This window comes from Neopsephotus bourkii, unplaced genomic scaffold (assembly GCF_033783945.1).
Source record: "Neopsephotus bourkii isolate Nb327-2 ecotype Australia unplaced genomic scaffold, CSIRO-AGI_Nbou_v1 NB_107, whole genome shotgun sequence".
Lineage (NCBI taxonomy): Eukaryota > Metazoa > Chordata > Aves > Psittaciformes > Psittacidae > Neopsephotus > Neopsephotus bourkii.
Genome location: NW_026900624.1, coordinates 17089499 through 17110440, shown reverse-complemented (window position 1 = coordinate 17110440; position 20942 = coordinate 17089499). Strand labels below are relative to the sequence as shown.

The window sequence follows — 20942 nt, the reverse complement described above, 5'->3', positions numbered from 1 at the left end:
AGGCCAGGCCTCCCACCAGCAGGAATATCGATAAACCTAAGAGAAGATTTCATTCCTCCTCAGTCCATTCCATTCTGATATACAAGGCTTCCAAATAAAACAGTTTGTTAGTGGGAGAAAAAGGAGCAAGACTGAAAGTCACGTAGTGGGCAAAGAGGGAGGGAAAGGAAGGAAGAGACTCTCTTCTCCCTGCCATCAACCATCCTCCAATTTTGGGGCATTGACAACACACACCCCACCCTGTTACAGAATTAACACAGGAAGAATTGTTCCTTTAAAATGAAACCACTTCCCAAATCAGATGGGTTTTCTGAATCAAGAACTTCCCTTTTCCCTCCCCTCTCTCCTCAGAGTCTCTCAGAGAAAAGCCTCCCACTGCTCATTTCAGCCCCCTCAATCAGAGACACATGCTCAGAGATTCCCAGAAAAGCTGCTGGGATGGAACTGCACCTGTGGATTTGAGTGTCAGAAGTGGCCAGGGAGCCCCTGTTAGCTCACAGTGGTGTATGCACATACAGCTCCTTCCACTGAGGCAAGCTCATGAGATGTGGTCGAAGGGATGAAGAGAGGAAGGGAGGAGTCACAGGGCAGCCCGCCCCCCCAGTGCTGCTACAGGCTTGGTCACTGGCTCCCAGTTGTTTCAGTTCTGTAAAGCATCTGAACAGGCAGAAGGCAAGGAGGAGTAGCACTTGTGTTGCAAACACATTGCTCCCTTCAGGATGGACTTTTGTCCTGCTGGTAAGCATTGACCATCCTTTGCCTTGTTTTCTGCGAGGGCTGTGTGCTCAGTTGGACAGAGCAGAGCACACCATGAAATCCCAGCAGCTAGAGAGGATGCTGAGGCTCGTAGCTGGAGGAATGAGACAGTAGAAGATCCCTGGTGGTGCAGTTAATTTCTTGTCAGCCTTCAGCATTAGGCTTGGTTTTATTTCTACTTGCTCTCCTGTAAGCAAATTTCTTACCCATTGGGAGAAATTTTCCCACTGATTTGGGTGGCCTTTGTGATGAGAGTGTCTACTGCTGTGATCCCTTGTGCTGGGGGTCCTGAGCTAAGCTGGGAACTGACTCAGGGGTATATGTGATACTTAGGATGAGCATCTATAAGCTTTGGCTTCTCTTCATGCAACATGGCTCCTCAGTGCTGTTTTGCTAGAGCCCGCAGGAGCTGGATTGCCTTTGCAGAGCCTCTTGTGCTTGTGGGTATCCCAGTGCAACATACTTGAAAGGCTTTTGGAGCTGGGATCTGTCTTTCTTATGTCCATGTTAAAGGTAAACGGCTGTATTAGGGTTCTACAAACTCCACCTGCAGGTGGGCCTGCCTGGTCCTGAAATAATCTCAAAAGGCAGATGTGGGTGGAGGGAGATACACCACATCTGAGGAACTGAGAGAGATCTCAGGTTTTGTTTCCTGCTTTGGCAGCTGGTGGATGAAGAGCTTGGGATTCAGCAGGGAAAGGCATACTGCCAGTCTGAACATTTCTAGCCTCTGGCTGAGGAAGCTGTGTGTGTGTAAAAGCAGCAGATAGGAAGAATTGAACAGGAATAGGCTGAATAAGAGCCAGGAAGAAAGGAATCGTCTTGCAATAGCCTTGCTGTGTCTGACCATCCGTTCTCATAGGCTTTTGCTTATAGGATATAGAGCACAGAGTGAAGGGAAAAAGCAGCACTCAGTTTCAACAACTGTTCTGCACCTTTCAGTTCCTAGGTGGGTGATGAAGGAACAGGCATGCTCAAACCACATACCAGCCTTGCTTGTCAGGGAAATTGGTGGGACTATGGGAGCTAAACTCTTATGAGCATCTGGCTATGAATGTTGGTGAAGGTGTGCCTCTTCAGATCACCCAGCCCTCATCACATGAAAGCAACTGTGGACAAAGCTGCTCCAGGAGAAGCTGGGCAGGAAGGAGGTGGTGGTGATGATGGGGTTTGCTGTTTATTGTCTTATTTTTCAGAGGCATAGTAACTGAGGCTCTCAGAACTGATGGCCTGACACAGTCATTCAGTCCAGTTATGTGCTACTAGTTAATTATGTCCTAAGTTACACACAGCAACAGCACAGCTTTTCCTGGAGTCACTCTTACCTGCAGATGCAATTGTCCTGTTAGGTACCCGTCTGCCACAGCTGCGTGCGGATGGGGCCTGTGCCTGTGGGGAGGCTGCTCTCCCTGCAGTGGATATCCTCCTCCAGCTTCCCTCAGGACCCTCTAGCTACTGTCTAGGTGAAGCCACAGAGCCAGTATGCCGAATCCTTGAGTTGGGTGTATGAAACATGGGAGAGCAGACTGGTATCATGGTGTTATGTGCTAGGATGTGTGGGGTGAGAGACACAGGCAAAAGTGCTTGGAAGGTGTCCTGATTGCTCTGAGTTGTCATGTAGAATAAAGGAGACAACATAAGTTATTTATTCATCACACCTTTCCCTCCATAGCTGGAATGTGAACATTAGACCCACGTGAGGTCTATGTTAAATTTCTTCTGACACAAGCTGGAAGAGAATTGTGGAGTGGCTTCAGGAGGGAGACAGTTTGGGCTGGAGGGAATTTAGGAAGGCCTCCTGGTACCTGGTTGGGTGGTCTGTGGTAGTCTGTGGTAGTCTGTGCTGGAGACAACACAACAGCCATATCAAAGAAGAAAAGGGACTTCACGTGAAATTCTTCCACCAGTCTCATCCATGCAGAAGACGCCCATCAGGTTACTCTGCTTGTGTGTTGCCACAGGTGGAAGTGACCAAAACCTACAGCAGCCACACTCAGAGCCCTGTGTTGCCTTACAAATGGGCCAGCTGAACCTCTGTCGTTATACTGTAGATGGGTAGCATATGGATGCTCTGTAACAGTGCTATAGAAGCAGTCAGTGTTCATAACATCTCCCTACTGTTAGTGCAGTCCATCCTTCCAGCTCTCCCGGGTATTCACTTCCCACATATCCATGCTCCAAAAGCTGTCTTCCTATTCATATAATTTTGCTTGGGATTGAAAGCCTGACTTAGCATCTGTATGGCTCTGCACAGCCCTTTGCAGTGGGGAATGAGACCATAAAGCTGTACTTTATACTGGCCACATGAGTACCCAGACCTTTGGGTAACTCCAACCTGCCCTCCAGATGGGTCAGCTGAGGGTGCAAGTCACCACAACTGGAACTGAAGTCTGTGTTCTCTTGTGAGTGACAGCACTGAAAACACAAGCCCGTGCAACTCTTGAGGAGCTGGCAGGTCTTTCTACCTGGGTCTGCCCTGACAGTGGGTAAACAACCTCAAGAACAAGTGTAAGCCCCACAGATGTGATGTGCTTTCAACATTTTCTCTCTGAAAATGACTTCCAAGCATCAATTGCATGTCCTCCCTGGAGAGGATGCTAACCATTTCTTTGTGTGTTTTGTCTGAACTGAAAGACTACAGCATAGGTTTGGCTGACAGCATCTTCCTGAAACCTGTGGGTGTTTACATGGGTTGTTCTTCACCAGGGTGAGATTTCCCCCTGTGCAGAGAACCCTGACCAGGGCCATGCTTCATCTGTGTCCTGGCCTAGCCCTAGAGGGAAGTGCAACTTGGTGGTAATGAGGACCTTGATGAAGCTGAAGCCGTTCCTCAGTTGCTTGGTGCAGAGATGAATTCCCTCTGTCATTGCAAGCATTTAATCCAATGGTACTTCACTCCAAGTGTCCTTCTGCTGGCAGTTTGGCTTCTTCTCAGTGTGGAGGGGGAATGAAAGTCAAAGCAACCTGCTCTCATCTGCCCAGCTGCCTTTCCTGCCTTCATTGCTTCTCCATGGATGGTTTCTCAGACAAGCCTTATGAGTTCATTTCTCCTAACTGCAGACCCCAATGTGTGCAATAACGATGAGAAGCCTCAGAGCACCCCTGAGTGCAGTGTTAGGCCTTCTGTTAGTGAAGAGGAGTAACATACAGGCACCAACCTCAGAATCATTTTTCAAGGCAAACGAGGACTCAAGCTGCTAAGGAAACTTAGGAAGCCTCACAAGCACCTTTTCTGCAGCTCCATCTAAGTTTCCCTTATGGATAAGTTTTTATCCATCCACTTTCTTTTCCTTCCTATGTCACCCTTTCCTGCTTATTTATCCTTGGTTCCCTCCCCTCCTCCATGACACAGATGCTTTTTCTCCCCCACCCTCTCCACACACACAGTCCTTCCCACACTTTTCTCATTCTGAGACAAACTGGACAAGTAAACCCCTTGCGAGATGGGGTTTTCAGATGTTCAGGAGGGAGGGAGACCGAGTTATTTACAGTCATGGTAGGGGTCATGTGGGTGACATGGTGTCCTCTGGGAGCCTCGGGTCTCTTTAAGATGCTCCAGGCTGCTTCAGTTTACACAGAACAACTGAAGCACAGCAACCAGCCCCACCACACACTTTGCTGATGGGGTGGGGGAAGTGGAGGCTCCTCAGCTATGTCCTGCTGAGGTGGAAAGAAATACAGGACAAAGCTTCTGAGTGGTGATTTGTCATTAAATTACCCACAACTACCAGCCCCCATACGGGTGAGAGACATAAAGCTGGGGAGATGGACAGAATAGTAGGAGACATAAAGTAGGCTGAAAGACCCAGGCACTGCTCACAGGCACAGGGCTGACAGTCAAGGGGAAGTCAGCAACAACAAGCAGCAAAGCCACTGCATAGGGTTTGCTGTCATTGCTTCTTTTTACTTGTTTGTTTTCTTGCTTGCTTGTTTTCCCCGCACGTAGGGATTTGGCTGACGCTAGCTGTGGGATGCCACAGGGTTTCTGCACCTCTCGACCTGCCTCAGCTTCTTTCAGCTCTTGAAGAGGACTGCTTGCAGAGGTGGGAGGGGACATGGGTGCTTCCTGGCCCTGGCTTCATGCTGGCTCCTTGCCTGGCGCTTTCCTCCCAGAGACTCAGCAGCTTTCCCCCAGGGAATGCAATGCTTGAAAACAGTGGGGGGGAGCCACTGGAGAGAGGCTTCAGCCTGAGAAAAGTAATAGGACAGGCTTAGCACATGAACCCAACCAGCCAGGAGGATGGGGGAAAGATCCGGGTGGTGGGATGCAGGTCTCTCTGAGCTGTTGTGGCCATGGCAGGAAAGAAGCATACTGGTTCTGTGATGATTGCCCTTGTCCCCTTTTCCTTTGTTTTGTCTTAGTTGGCTCCTTCCCCTTTTTTCTCCAGTCATATTTATAGCAGTTCTTTTGCATGTGAGATCCACACTAAGAGAATTTCCAAGGCAGCTGGTGGCACTTCCCCTTTTGCCAGGAAGATGGGAGGCCCAGGGGACTTTGGTTTATGCAGCAGTGGAGCAGGGCATCCAGTGACCTGACCTGGCTTCCCAGGGGAGCTTCATCTTGCTCTCTTTAAGTGCAGCAAGGGCTCTGCAAGTTCTGAAGTGGCATCCCAGGAGCTCCAGTGCTTTTAGCCTTGTGTCTCACATGCCTGGGACTTTTCTTGGGGCTCACAACGTGCTTTGTTTCTCTTGGGGCTACAGCCTTCTTCTCCTTGATGAAGAGGCTGTGCTTCACCTGGATTATATTTAGCAGCAGTGCTGTCACCCCAATTCTTCTAGGTCTTTTATGAATCATTTTGTGGTCACTTTGTCTTTGCTGGTACCTGGTTGATTTCCTGTAGATTGCAAGAAAGCTTACTCATATTTCTGCATTGTCTGTAGCCCACAGAATAGCAGCCTGCTTCTTCTTCAGCAAGGCTTTCATCCTGCCATATCCTGCCCTTAGACTAGAAAAACTCAGCTCCCTCTCTTAAGACATTTCTGCATCTAGCTGTGGTGGATCAACCCATGAAGCCAATGGCTCTTCATGGGAGGTTTGGATGCAGATGGAGTATCTAGGTCACCGCTTTTTAGTACGCAAAGATGACTGACATAAAACCCACCAAAGAGCATTTGGTATAACCTCCTCATTGTGCTCACGGCAAGGAAAATTGGTTTAATAGGTTGAGTTGCTGCGGGGTTAGATCGGCTATCAGCACAGCATCTGGCTGCTAGGAGGAGTACAGGGGCTTGTGCTGCTCTCTCTGGACTGAGAATAACTTACAGGGCAAAGCATGAGGTGCAGCGTCTGCAACAGCAGAGCACATAGATGCTGAAACACAAACATGAGAGTTGCTGTGGCATGACCCTAGGAGAGGATAGGTGCTGAGATGTTGAAGCAGCATTTCCTGAGGTTCGGTTGGTCCAGAGCTATTCTCTCAGTCATGTTTCTTCTTCCAGGGTCAACTGACTTGAGTGAAGCTGAAAAGGCTGAAATAGAAACAATCAGGCAGCATAGACAGGAGCTTTTGGAGGACATTAAGGTAAGAACCATCATGTTCCTTGCCTGCTTAGCCTTCTAAAAACTGTCTTCACCAATGAGTGCCTTCATTTAACACTCAAGGCCATGCAGAAGTGCTCCTGCATAGGAGACATTTACTCTGGCATGATCCAACTTGCATCCTGAGCTATAGGCTGCCCTGGCATATTTGCCACCAGTCTACATCCAACCTACAGTACTTTGCTGCAGGAGTTGTTAACTACCCTAATTGGACATTTGAGAAAGGCTGGTCAGCTCATTAGCAGGGATGATCTGGGACTGCATATTTAGGATTAAGGAAATGACTGTGACTTCACTAAGTCATACTGACAGGGATCTGGCTCACCATTTATGACTATTTTTAATTACCAATTACCTGCTAATGACATATCAGTCTCACTTACCTGCTGCATCCCCTGTGTTTATTGAACTTTCATTGGGTTTGTGCACCTCTAACAAGTCCTCCATAAAGGATTCTGTCTCTTTAGAGAGATGTGACAGCAGGACCTTCCACACAAGTTTCCGTGGTTGAACTTGCTTATTTTCTTTTAGCAGACAAACATTTTTCTGCTAACTCCTAAAATGTCTAAAAGTGACAGATTCAGAATCAGTCAATAATATCACACCACAGTGCCATACACTTTCTATTCTGTTCTGTTTCCACCATCACGGAATGTGGTTTCCCATTTGAGCAAGCTCATTCCAACTGAATCATTGGACTTGCACTGATTTTTCCCACAACGTGAAGATATCCAGATGCCTGGGGAATAGGTGCAATATTTCCTTGTGTAAAGGATTAAGCCAAACTACCCATTACTTCTCAGGCTTCCAGACTCACCACCTCTGCCGCAAATCAGAATGGTGTCTTGTCTCTTCTTGCAAAACAGGGTATAAAACGCATGTGGTTTGCTTGTTGTAGTTCTTGTCTCTTCAATTTCCAGAATATGCAATGGGCATTGTGGGAGGCAGGCTTCTTGAATAGGAGCACTAAATTTTCTACCCACTAATGGACTATGGCTGCTAGACTATACATACCCACACTCTGAATGCCAAAGCCATTAACCAATGAGGTACGCATTGTCCAATGGAGCAGGATGAGTTGAAGTGAAAGAGAACCTAGAACTAGAACCTAGAACTAGAGAACTAGAACCTAGAACTAGAGACATTTTCACATTCTTCAGAAAGTATCCTGCAATACGCCTTAACACAAAGACTTAGGGGGGATATGATAAGGGAAGAGGAAGGAGAGGACAGGATGGATCTAGACTTTCTGGTTACACTGCCAAAAGACAAAAGTGAGTAAAGTGACAAAACTGGTAATCACTTGAAAATCAGGAGCTAAGATCATGGCTTTGTTACGTTTGTGCAATACCTAAAGCTTAGTAAGGAACAATCTCAGCGCTGGATATTGATGAAGCACAGCAGAAAAAAGGCCAGAGCAAAGTGAAATACAGAAGCCCTTTTAAACTATGAGATATTGGGGAACTTCAGTTTCTCTATCTGAATGCATACCACAGCCACATCCTCACTTCCTGTTGAGGCAAGATCTGTCATAAAATGTTCCTTCTTCCCCTTCTGGCTTGTGTGGGGAAGAATTTGGGTGATTCCTGGAAGAGAGTTACGATGCTCTCTGGCTCTGAGAACCATAACTTCAAAATGGAAGCAAGCAGATATAGACATCTTCATTCCCTTGGTAACATCCAGCCAAGGATGTCTTGGTCTGTCATGGGCCTAAAGGAGACTGAATTCTACAATTGATTTTATACAATTTGGCAGTGATTACGCTTCTTTTTTCCTTCTTTCTTCTTTATCCACATAAAGATAGGTATTTGCTCAATGGTATTTGAATGATAAGGACGTTAAAAACTTTGTGTTTCACAATGTGGCCACTTCAGGATTCGTATTAACTTCAAAGTTAGTGGTTCCACTTCCCCTTTTCTGGATGTGTAGCAGGGCTATGCAAAGTAAAAGCTAGAAGGATGGGCATAATGGAAGGAGTGTCACATCTGACTTCACTTGAGGAACTGAAATCAACACTGGGATGAGTTCTCTCAGGCACTCCCCACACTGGCACTTTCCAAGTACACCCAGGTGCTTGATCGAAAGCAATCCCACAAGTGGGTTTGCCTTTACCTGAAGCAGGAACAACCCAGACTGTCTTCCCCAGCAAATTCTTTATGTGCACCACAGGAACTTTGTCCCCCTCTACACTACATAAAAGTTCTGACTGGGCTGGACCAGCCTGTTGGCAGATCCCCCGGTGCTGACCAACCAGGTGGCTTTTGGTAAATGGGTATCCCAGTGTTTGAAAGTCCCACCACCCATTGCTCTCAGTGTAGTTTTTAACAGCCCATTGTACCATTCGATTTTCCCAGAGGCTGGTGCATGGTAGGGGATGTGACATACCCACTCAATGCCATGCTCTTTAGCCCAAGTGTCTATAAGGTTATTCCGGAAATGAGTCCCATTGTCTGACTCAGTTCTCTCTGGGGTGCCATGTCACCACAAAATCTGTTTCTCAAGGCCCAGGATAGTGTTCTGGGCAGTGGCGTGGGGCACAGTGTATGCTTCCAGCCATCCAGTGGTTGCTTCCACCATGGTAAGCACATGGCGCTTGCCTTGGCGGGCAGCTTGATTTTCCAACCTTGATGGACAGCAAACATGATGATATCCTTCTGCTCCTCTTATCCATTGTTTTTATCTGGAACCCAGCAGGGTCAGCTAAAGCAATACCCATTTCACAGACATCCTGAGCTGGTAGTGACCATCTGACCTGTCCTTTTCCTGTGACTGTGGAAGTCAGACTTGCTGTGTATGTGTCTGCTGGTTTTTCCTCCATCACCTTCATTCTCCACTTCATTCTTCTGCAGAAGCTGAAGGAACAAATTGCTGAAGTGTTTGCAGAGATTGAGTGCTTCCAAAATGCAGATGAGAGGCAAGAGGCAGACAATAACCCTGGGAAGCAGACCAGGCAAGTGGGACAAGATGACTATCCCTTTGTTTACAAAGTCTCTCTCTTGATGTTGAGAAAACACAAACACCTCTGGGATGTGGTTTACAACAAGGACAGGGAAATGAGGCCAGGAATACCATTCTCTCCTCCGAGATTTCTCTTTATTCCTGGATAGTCAGACACCTCTCCTTGAGATACCTCAATTACTTTGTGAGTGAATTGAAACATGGCCCTTTATTCTAAGTTTTATTTTCCTTCTTTTTGTTTGCAGCAAACTGTCACAGAGGGATAAACTTCTGTCCTTGGGCAGGAAGAAATTCAACATGGACCCTGCAAAGGTAGGATTTGCTCATTCCACCTATGGGGAAAAAGCTGGGAGGAAGAGTGTCTGTTGTCTCCTCATCCACTTGCAGACACCCATATTAAAGGAACTGTGGTTTGGGAGTAGGGTTTCCCATCTTGGTAGGGCTCTAGTAGTCCCTGAATATGGTCTTCTGATATGATCAAGCTGTGTTGAACCCTACCCCCCCATCATGTGTCTATAGGCCAACTGATCATATGCAACCCAAAACTAAAAGAAATAGAAGGAGGGTGGTTTAAAACTGCCAATGTGTTAAGAGAGCCAAATCTCTCTTCTTGATGTGAAAATCTGCCATAGTGTGACGGAGAGAGATGAAATAAGAATGGGAGTTTTGAGAGTGTGTCACATTCCTTGGCTCATTCAGAACAGAAGACAAGAAGCTGCCTCCAACATTTTGGAAGTAGTTACAGTTTTGGTAGTACTGGTTGGACTGTGGAGTGAATCCAGGTTTTCCACTTTCTGTGACTCTGACCAGTGGGGTCCAGGCTCCACAGCTTTCAGCCCCCTGCAGAAAGGTCTAAAATTGTCATGATGAAGTAAAGAAGATGCGAGCAACACAGTTTCCTCTTCCTTCCTCCTCACCGGTGGACCATTTATTTGAGTTCAGTAAGGAAAACCACACACTGCGATTGAATGATTGCTCTTTGTCAGCTTAACCACCACAGCTGGTATCTTTGGTGGCTGCTGGGCTGAGTGACAGCTTTTCATGCCTCCTCCTCCTTTACCCTGCTGAGACCCTCAAGATACTTTCCCCAGTGTCCACACCACAGCTGGAGTGCTTGCCAGTCCTCTGTACATCCCCCTGCCAGTGGGAGCTGTCTCACAGCAGTGATACCAGTACTTAGGGCTGGTTTCATCATGTTTTTCTGTCTGACCTTGGTTTGAGGCCCCAGAGGCATCTCTCTCTGTGGCACTGTGCCATGCTGTGCAGAAGTACCTGAACTAGCTCTGACCCCAAACCAGTTTAGCTTTATTAATTCAATGCCAATCAGCCTGGTCGAAAAGTTGTGCTACATGCCTTTATTATGCAGATCTGTTTATTGCTTCCCTTTTGCTACATGCCCTAGGCTGAGAGGTGCTGCAACGCAAGGAACTTTCATTGCCCCTCCTTGCTAAGATTGCATTTCATCCATGCAGTGCTGATACTTTAAATGACTTCCTATCTCCAAGGTCTCAGGGCAAGTTCCTGAGGCTAGAGGAGGTAAGCGTTAGGAATCTGGCTGAGCAGAACCTTTGTGGAGAAACATTTTCCTCTGGAAAATGGAGCCCTCTCATCATTGCAATGCTTTGCAAAATTAAACTGATCTTACTGAAAATCCGTCTGGGGAAAAAGAAGGGAAAATAGTGTGGAAAAAAATCTCAGAAACATTTCAATTCCTTCTTTTGAAATAGCTTTTTCTTTGGGGCATTTTAGAAATAGTTTTTTATATATTACAAGGCAAAGTGAATTGATTCTGTTGAAGTAGAACATTTTGATGGATCTAAAACAATTTTCGTTCCTTTATTGCATTTTGTGAGGAGAATTGCAGTGTGGTCTGGAGAGTCACAGTGGTTTTAGATACCGTTAAGACTCTGCACAAAACTTCAACTTTCTGTGACTTTGAAAATCATGAAATTCCTCCTAACACAGGATGTTGACTTTTCACAGCCCAGCTCAGAACCTCTATATTCCCTAAAAAACATATTCCAACCTTACTGGCTGGGGAGGATGGAGCTGAAAAGACTGCAGACTTCTCTGTTTTGTTGTGTAAAAGAAGATCCTGGAAAAGTAATTTCAACTTATCTCAAGCCCAAATTTTTGTCTGAGTATATTTTTTTTAATTACAAATTCTTTAAAAAAAAATCTTTAACTTAATTCACAAAAAAATACATTTAGAAGCAGAACACTAAGATATTTTGATTGAAAATGTTAAAAATTACTATTCTGGCTCTGCCTTTTTTGACTTTTAACCTATACTGCCCTTTGTTCTTTGCTTGAGTTTCCATCCCAGTGAAACATTTATCCAAACCTAGGGATGAAATGGAACTGAGGCTGACCCACCATGGTGGATGAAGAGGGATGGAATAAGGGTGGGAACATGGCTCTGATGCACCATAAAGAGATATGGGGAGCAACAGGGGAGGCAACACCAAGGCAACACCAACAACCTAAGGAAGGCTGACACCAGGGTGTTGGGGTCCTACTTTCAAATCAGCCCCCAGAGCTGTCTTACTTCACTGTCTTGCTTCTCTTTCCTCAGGGGATCCAGTACCTGATTGAGCACCAGGTATTGTCCTCAGACCTGCAGGAGATCGCCAAGTTCCTCCACAAGGGTGAAGGCCTGAACAAGGCAGCCATTGGGGATTACTTGGGTGGGAGGTGAGTGACACAGCCAGGACTGGGAAGCCCTTTGGAGGCCCTGTCCTTCCTGGCCCCTCTCAACTGCTACTTAGGTGACCTCAGTCAGGTACCAAGACTGAACATATACTGCAGTGGGCTGGGTGGGCAGTACAGCCCAGGGAGCATGGCTAAGGCTGTCTGTATGGGCTACCTTTCTTCCTGCCGACAATGGGATCGGTCTTCCCAGACAAGAGTGTGCACCTTGACTTCTTGTTGGTCAGAGGGGAAGTGGAGGTTGGGATGGAGCAAGGGAGCATGCTGTCACACCAAGGGGAATTCAAACTCTGCAACTTAAAAGTTCTCTTCTGACTCTTTCCATCTATCCTCTCCCAGGGACCCCATGAACATCCAGGTCCTCCAAGCCTTTGTAGCATGTCATGAGTTTGCCCACCTCAACCTGGTGCAGGCACTGAGGTGAGTGAGCATGCAGGATTCAGAGGATGGAGCAGGAGCCTGCTCAGCCACTAGGTCTTACCACCCAAGAAGGTTGTAAAACCCTACTAGGCTGAAACAGTGACAAAGTGACTCTGGATCAGGGCATCTTGTTTTCTTATAGGCCCCTTCCTGACAGGACTCTTTCTCTTGAAGTCTCTACTTCCTCATTAGGGAAGAGGAGCCATGATTTCCAGGATATTTGGTTCTGCTTCCTGCTTTCAGAGTGTTTGTGGGTGCTGAGCCCAGGGAATCGCTACACAGAGGAGCAGAGCTCTTGCTTCAAGCACTGTGTTGTCTCCCCAGTGTGATGGGATGACTTCTTTTCTTTTCATGGTGCCCCATGGGTTGAGGGAAGGGATAAAGGTCCCTTGCTCCAAATCTGACTAATTCTGTGACATGCTGCTTCTGACAGACAGTTCCTATGGAGCTTCCGGCTGCCTGGGGAAGCACAGAAGATTGATCGGATGATGGAGGCCTTTGCCAACTGGTACTGCAAATGTAACCCAGGAGTATTCCAGTCCACAGGTAGGCATAGGGCGAAGAAGGCCTTTAAAGCTGAGCTCCACTGTTAGAGAGGAGAGGAGCCTTCCTCTTTGATTCACAAAGCACAGAGGGCATCACTTGGAAGCGTGAATCTTGCCCCTTAAGCCGAAGGAGGCAGCCCAGCTTCTGTGAAGCTTTTCAATAGACAGAAGGTCTTCAGTCCTCCTCCAGTCCATCCCCACAGGAAATAGACTTGAGAAGTGATCCAGCTCCACATGAGATACACCTTATCACAGCAACAACAACACTGACAGGCGTGGGTCTGTAGAAACTTTCCTGCTGGCAGAGTCATTGTCAGACCAGATCTGCACAACTTGCCCTGTTAACCTGAGGGGATAGAATCACCTCTATCATAGGAGACCAGCTCTGTTCCTTTTTCTCCTATTAGAAGGGGCATCTTCCTTTTCCTCCTCCAGCTGAGAGAACAGTGCTGTTTTCCAGTGACTGGATAAAAAGCCACCTGTTAGGATTGATTAGGTGTATTGATTTGCCCTTTAAGACAATTTCCACTCATCCTGGTTTTCTTTCTTGTTGCCAGATACCTGTTATATACTCTCCTTCTCTATCATCATGCTTAACACCAGCCTGCACAACCCCAATGTGAAAGACAAACCCCCCTTTGAAAGGTTTGTGTCCATCAACAGAGGCATTGACAATGGAGGGGACTTGCCAGAAGAGCTCTTAAAGGTAAGAATACCTCCCATTTTCTCATCAGTCCCTCTTCTGTCTCTGTCTTGGGCTCCACTGAGAAACAGAGGTCCACAGGTCTCAGTGTAATATGCTTGTTGGTGAGGACATGGAGCAAGAGAGATGTGGGTGAAGCCATTCAGGGAAGAGCAGTATCAGTTTGTTTTTGTTTTCAAGTGTGTCCGTGTGAGAGAGGGACAGATACTGTAATTGTGTGAGTGAAAAAGACATGAGCTATGACTGTCTGTGTGTCATGTACATATGAGGCTGTGACACTGAGACACCCACCTCAGTGGGAGGTAGCTGGGCACCTGACTCTTTTGGCCAGCTTTGAAAGCCTTAGTCCCAAGGGGACTGTCTGTTTCTTGTGTCTCTGTCTGTGTGAGACAATGTCGCCATGGCTCAGTTTATGAATCCCTTTCCCTTGTTTGTGCTTGAATGTCTTAGCTGACTCCAGTGTTCACATCAGTCAGGACCAGTGCCTGACCTCTCCTACATCAGGGTATAGCTTTGAGTGAGTAGAATCAACAAGCCCCAAGTGGGCATCAGTGTCTCTTCCAGCATCTCTTCCAGCATTTGTAAAGCTCTCAGCAGGTCCATGTCATCTCTGATCCCAGAGGATGAAGATGCACATCAAGGGAGACAGATCCATTAGCAGATCTGGAGATACCATTTTCCCAAAGCTTCAGCGGGCATGGACGTGCCCTATGAGGCAAGGTAGAGGTGGGCAGCCTGCCTACATGTGCTTAGCTTCAACCAGCCAGCCTGGGGAGAGTAACTTGTTTTGTGTCAAAGAGAATGCCTACATCCCACATTTGGGTTTGCTGAGCAGCATTCCCTCAGGGTAAAGGCTTTGGATTTGTCTCCAGAGTGCCATTTCTTTCAGGCTGTTTGATGGAAGTTGCAAGAGCCTGTAGTTGTTTCAGTTTGTTGGGGTATTTTTGCTTGGGATTTGTGTAACAAATAATGACATATCCAATGATATGAACAACATTTTTGTATCTCTTGAAAACTAGCAACCTGCCTCCCTGTCACTCTGCTGTTATGAACGTCATCCTTTGTGTTCCCTCAGTGCAAAGGCCTTGGGTCTATGAAATGAGCCTACTTCTTGTCATTTAGATGTGTGTATTGATCTCTACATACAATTTCTCAGCACAGTGTTTGGCACCACCAACCGAGGGCTTAAATGGCCCCATGCAGAGACACATCTGCAATCTCTGCCATACCGTGTCTCCCTCTCCCAGTGCCTTAGCACTACTCACAGTGGCACTCGTGTGACATGCTGGATTTGGTCACTGCAGCCTCTCTTGGTATGGGTGCACATTTTTGTGTCTGTGCCTTTCCACACTGAGTCTCCCTTTTGTGACACAGGATGCAGAAAAGAGCTGATGATCCCCCTTGATGCCCTATGAGCTGCAGACTGAGAGCTGTTGTACCCCAATACCCACTGACCGCTCCCCTCCCCATTTCACTCATCTCACCCTGTGGAAACAGACTGGTGATGCAGATGGACCTAGGAGAGTTGTGTACAAGCTTGGTCAGAAACCTGTCTCTCTTTTTCTTTCCCTCTTTCTTTCTCTCACCAATGCTCTGGGGCAGAATCTGTTTGAGAGCATAAAGAACGAGCCATTCTCCATACCAGAGGACGATGGAAATGACCTCACACATACTTTCTTCAACCCTAACCGTGAGGGTTGGCTCCTGAAACTAGGTAAGGTAGAAGATTTCCTTGGCTCCTCTGAATTCCCTGCCTGCCTGACTGCCTCCATCACAGATCTCCCCTCCGGAACCCAGCAGCATCTCTGCTGTGGTGGGGTGAGGCTGACATCTGCTGTTGAAACCAGCTGCCTGCTCTCTCTTTCCAGCTCCTGCAGGCTGTCTGCTCAAAACAGGGGCACAAAAAGATATCTCTCACCTCTCCTCATTCACAGCCCCATCAGAGCAAAATTTGCTCCCTGTGTGTATGCATGTTCACCATAGAGCATCACATCAGCAGTGAGCACCTACTTGGGGCTGATCTACAGGGATTGCTGGGAGGGAATGACTCTGTGTGTGTGTCTGGAGCTTGAGGGGGAATGGGATGGGAACAAACAGCAAAATGTGTGACTAATGGCTTTGGAACCTCATTGCCTTTAGGAGGACGTGTGAAAACCTGGAAACGCCGTTGGTTCATTCTGACCGATAACTGCCTCTACTACTTTGAATATACCACGGTAAAGGCTTCATTCCTGGTTAAGAAACGGTGTCCTGGGTGGTTATGAGCCTCTTTGGAGCCAGGGAGGAGCGAACGGTTAGGAAGGCAACTCTTGCCTACTACCCTATGCTCCCAGACAGAACTCAGGCCTCTTCTCCTGCACTGTTTCCTCTGCTGTGGTCTTGAGGAGAAGGGAGGCTGGACATTGCTGTGATTTTCTGTTAACTCAGCCTCCCACTGTGTAAATGGAGGAGTACTCCCCAGGCATACACTGCTGTTGTCACCGCCATAAAGGCACATGTCTGGTAAATCAGAGAGGCTCTGTATAGTGGCATAGATGTGGGGAGCATGTTGCATGTTAATTCGTGTTTCCTTGACTTCAGGACAAAGAGCCTCTGGGCATTATCCCCCTGGAGAACCTATCAGTCCGGAAGGTGGATGACCCCAAAAAGCCAGTAAGTCTCCCTTGTTTGATGCTCTGCTAATACAGGCTCTCAGGTCTTACCATGCTTCTCAGAGGGAAGGTGCCATTCCAAACTGCCTTGTGCCCCTGTCTAAACTATGATAGTATTTAAACATGGTTGTATTTTACCAGGGAAGATCTTGTAAAGGGGGAGCTGTCCTTTGCCTGGCTGTATTGTATATTTTCATGGGTGTGTGTAGGGGGGCTGAGATGAGTGCCCATAGAATCATAGAACCATAACCATAGTTAGGGTTGGAAAGGACCTTAAGATCATCAAGTTCCAAGGCCCCCTGCCATTGGCTGGGATGCCTCCCACTAAACCATAGTTGACTCCTTACTCATTTTGCACCATCACCCAGGTGTCGGGGGTTCAGTTTCTCTCCCAATGATTCTCCATAATCAGTTACAGCACATTTAGACTAGACAGTGCTGTGGTGTTGGGAAACTTGCCCAGGAAATGACACTCAGTCTGTGCATCTTTTGTGGATACCCATTCTTGATGTGTCATGTCTCTGAATGCACCTTCTATCTGTGTGGTGACAGGCAGAAGAGAGGATGTTGCATCAGCTTCAAAGGGGAAGACATCTCCATGAGTGGAGTAAAGTGACAGATATCAGAAGGTGTTTTCTGGTAGCTGTTGATGCTCCATCCCTCCATAAAGGCTGTTTTAGTGTTCATTCATTCACAGGAAGGATATATTTATCTAAGAGGGGTAGCCTGGAGATCTAATTCCTAGAGGGATTCTTGGGATGAGGAAGGAAAAGTTGTGTTGCCTTTCAGAGACAGAATGTTCTCCTCCTTTTTCACCTCCAACCTATCCCCATGGTTGAAGGCAGTATAGTCTCCTTGTTCCACTCTGTCTTCCCCTACTGCTCTATTTTATTCCCTTTCTGACAGAACTGCTTTGAGCTCTTCATTCCCAACTGCAAAGGGCAGAAGATCAAAGCCTGCAAAACAGATGGGGATGGGAAGGTGGTCGAAGGCAAACATCAGTCCTACAAGATCTCAGCAGCCACACCAGCAGAACGTGATGAGTGGATTGAGGCAATACGGTGAGGAGACCAGAAAAGGAGGCCAGAGCTTGGCTTTGTTCAGCCCCAGGGACAAACGGTCAGGCAGTTTATTTGGCTACCAAAGCCTGAAAAAGGGGGTGAAAGGAACTATTTGCAGTCTAGCAACTGTGATGCCTCTTAAGTTTGAAGTTTTAAGGTCCCTTTTGGAGAATCTTTAGCCACAGCTAAATGCTCTGCTGTGGGTCTGTATATAGTTCAGTTCAAGTTCAGTTAGGTTGCCTGTGCTGCTTTCCACCATTAAGTCTCTTACTTTTGCTGCCACTTGCTCTTATTTCCAGGATGAGCATCACACAGGATCCTTTCTATGATCTGGTCTCTGCCCGTAAGAAAAAGATTGCCAGCAAAAAATGAGCTCTGAGCTGGTCACTGACAGCAGGAAGATGTAGTTGTTGGACAGCTTCCCTCCCATGCTGGGTCTGGACTCTTCCAGTGAAGAAATTTGGGAGCATTGGTTCCCTCTGCCTCCCACTTGGCAGGAAGATGGCTGATAGGACAACTTGCCAGATTTACTTCTTCCTTTTCCAAACCGAAGGCAGAGGCACAGCATGCAATCCACTGAGGACTGTTGGAGCAGTGGGCATGGCGCTTCCCATGTCCAAATGTAAAGGCTCAACAGCAGCTGGCCTTTGGGTTCTCCTACATCGCTCCAGGCATGTAGGGCAGGATCTGAGAGGAGTCAAGAATATCCCCAGAATGTTCCAGCCCCTCCTGCCATCAAACCAGGCCTGGGTAGTTTTCTGAGGAACCATGTAGGTGCTCTCAGAGCCACCAAGCATGGTCCAATCAGTTGCAGAGCAACCCAGTGGTTTCCTTTGCCTGAACAGATGTGTAGTTGTGGTACAGAAGGAGCCACTGATATCTAAGATCTCACTGTGAAACTAGAGACCAAAGGAAGATAAGAATCCCTCTGCTCAGAAGAAAGCCCTCTGTACCTCTTTCTATAGTCATGAGGGCTGGAATCCTGGGAGGACCCTGATCTGTAACTGAGTCATAGTTTTTAGGAAGTTAAAGATGCTGGATAGGGAGATAAGGGGTAACTGAGTGTAGAGAGGCTGTACGACCGGGGAAGCAGCTCTGGGTCTTTTGTCTTTTTGCTTTGAGACTCGGGGACCACCAGAGGCTTCCCTAGGGAAGAAACCCAGACACTAGCTCTCCTCCTGGCTGGTGGCTCCTCAAGAAAGTTTGCTTCCTTGCACCACCCCAGAGGCCTGAGGTTTGTATCAGAAAGGCATGCAGCCAGAAGGCTGTATACACACCACAGACACAAGCACACACACTGAGGCAAACCCATCTACACACATTGTTTTCATCTGGAGTCTGAGGTGGGGATTTTTTGTCTCTTGTGTAAAGGAAGAAATAAAAGTGCTTGAAACAAGCCCAGAACTCAGGCCCACATGATCGTTTCAGCAATAAAGGCAGAGGATGTGAGACAGGAGTGCTGTGTTCCTGTGCCTTGCAAAGCAGCCTGAGCACCACTGCAGCTCTGCACTGCACCCAAAATGCAGGCAGGTTAATGCGTGGTGCAAGCAGACAGATATTGGGCAGCATGGGAGGGAGGAGTGGGTGATGGGATGAGGGGAAAGGGACAAGGAGATGCAACACTGCAAACTGGGAGCAGCACAGAGGCAAATACCAGAGACTCACTAGAGACAATTACACCTGCAGGCTTAAGGGATGTGGTAAGCTCTGTTTTTTATCTGACACCTTTTGTGGTGTCTTCTAGTACCGGTGCTGTCTGTCTCTTGCCTTTTTTCTCCCTGCAGAGGGCTCTATCTACCAGGCAATTTGCAGCAGGGCCAGCACAGACTGATTATTCATTCTAGTTATTTTTATCCAAGCCACAGGAATGTTGAATTAATTTCAAGAGGCAGGGAGTGTATTTCGGAGTTGAAGCACGCGTTCACCCTGGAGAAGAAACGTGAAGGTTTTCTTCTGCTCTCGCCTGCAAATGTCTCCTGTGTTGAATCTCTTTGTCACTGATGTGATACAGAGTGAATTTGCTCCCCATCGCTCTAGAGAATATGTGCTTACACATACATTCACTCTTGCTTTGGGTTCAGTACAGGGAGGCAGGGTCGTGTCCAGAGGTGGGAGGTGAAGTCAGAATATGCCCCCTTGGCAACATCTCCAATATATGTAAGAGAAATGTAAATATGCACTTAGTTGATGAAAGGTGCTCCAGAGCCTAGGATTTGGGTGAGAAATATCTGTTCTTGCACCTCCCAGCCTCATGCTCTGTATGGCAAAAGCCATCAATACGTAGCCTTGAGTCTCTCTTCTACTCAAAATCTGTGCAGTCTAAGCCCTCCCTAGAGTTTACCTATGACAGCAGGGACTATCCAAGCTCTTCCCAGACCCTCCTCATCCCAAATCCTTGCAGTTGTCTTCAGGCTGCCTATGTCCTTTCCCCTCCCTTCTTCTGCCAGATACCCCTGCACTGCAGAGTGGAGTTCTTCCCAGCAGGACACAGGGGGAAGGACATCCTGTGAGAGGCAAAACAATGCACAGAGACAGGCAATTGTGTAATTTCCATCCTTCAAAATAACCACAAGAGTCAGAATGAGATAAACCAGGTTTCTTCTCTCCTAGAGGCTGAGGTAGGGAGCAAGACAGTAAGTCTGAGATTCCATCACCTTTCCTTGGCTCCAGCACAGAAAATTCATTTCCAAACTCCTCATTATGGCATGTCCTTGGCACCATGAGCACAATGCTACCTGATGCTGTCCACCAGCAATGCAACGTGTGCACTGTCCAAGTGGTATCTTTGACTTCATGCCTACTGAATACCAGTGTGTTTGGTATTGTCCAGGGTGTCTTCAGGACAGGTTTATAAGGCTTGGCCATGCACTCATCTGTGTGCTTTGACATCTGTGCTTGAAGCCCTTGCAAATTTGTGATGGGAATTACTTGTGCCACTAGAATGGCACCAGCAGGGAATGTGTTGTTGGACACCATCACACATTCCCTTTGCTAAGGGCAAGTGCAGCACCACACATAGGAACACACAGACACACAGAGCCCTTCAGGTACTGAATCTGACAGATTGCTATCTATCTGGTAGAGGCATTCCCCTTTCTCATCACAGGCAGTGTATGTGCTCACACAGACATACCTGCAGAAGACTCACACTTATCCCCTGTCTGCCTAAGGACTCCTGTGCACACCCAGTAATTTGTTTTCATAATAGATGTCCATCTATTTTCATGAAAGGACTGGGAGGAGAAAGCGGCAGATGAGTGGAATAGACCACATCACTGCAACCTGCCTCCTCCCCTCTTCTTCCCTTCCTCCAGTCCCCTGTTCATCAGTCTCTTTTTGGAAGGGTAATGCATTTTAAAAAGATGTTCTAGAAACTGTTTACAGCAACAGAGATGAAGCAGCCAGCAGTCTCATTTAGTACAGCTTAGGTATCTAGCAGAGGGTAGACAGAAGCTCTGGGAGGTGGAGGGGAGGAGCAGTGTACAAATGGAGACAGACTAGACTGAATTACAGATTCAGAGCTGATCAAAAGGCATAGAATCACAGAATCACAGACTGGTTTTGGTTGGAAGGGACCTTAAAGCTCATGCAGTTCCAACC

The 20942-nt window shown here is 47.2% G+C and overlaps 1 protein-coding gene across 1 annotated transcript; it reads left to right on the top strand.

Annotated features, from left to right (window-relative positions):
• Positions 1-605: 605 nt before the first annotated feature.
• On the top strand, positions 606-18793 carry CYTH4 (cytohesin 4). The gene is made up of 13 exons (XM_061364752.1): positions 606-738; positions 6196-6278; positions 9145-9245; positions 9499-9565; positions 11829-11947; positions 12302-12382; positions 12816-12928; positions 13485-13633; positions 15233-15344; positions 15770-15846; positions 16211-16282; positions 17188-17342; positions 17642-18793. The coding sequence occupies exons 1-13, from the start codon at positions 720-722 to the stop codon at positions 17712-17714; spliced, it is 1221 nt and encodes a 406-aa protein (XP_061220736.1). The 5' UTR covers positions 606-719; the 3' UTR covers positions 17715-18793.
• Positions 18794-20942: the final 2149 nt, after the last annotated feature.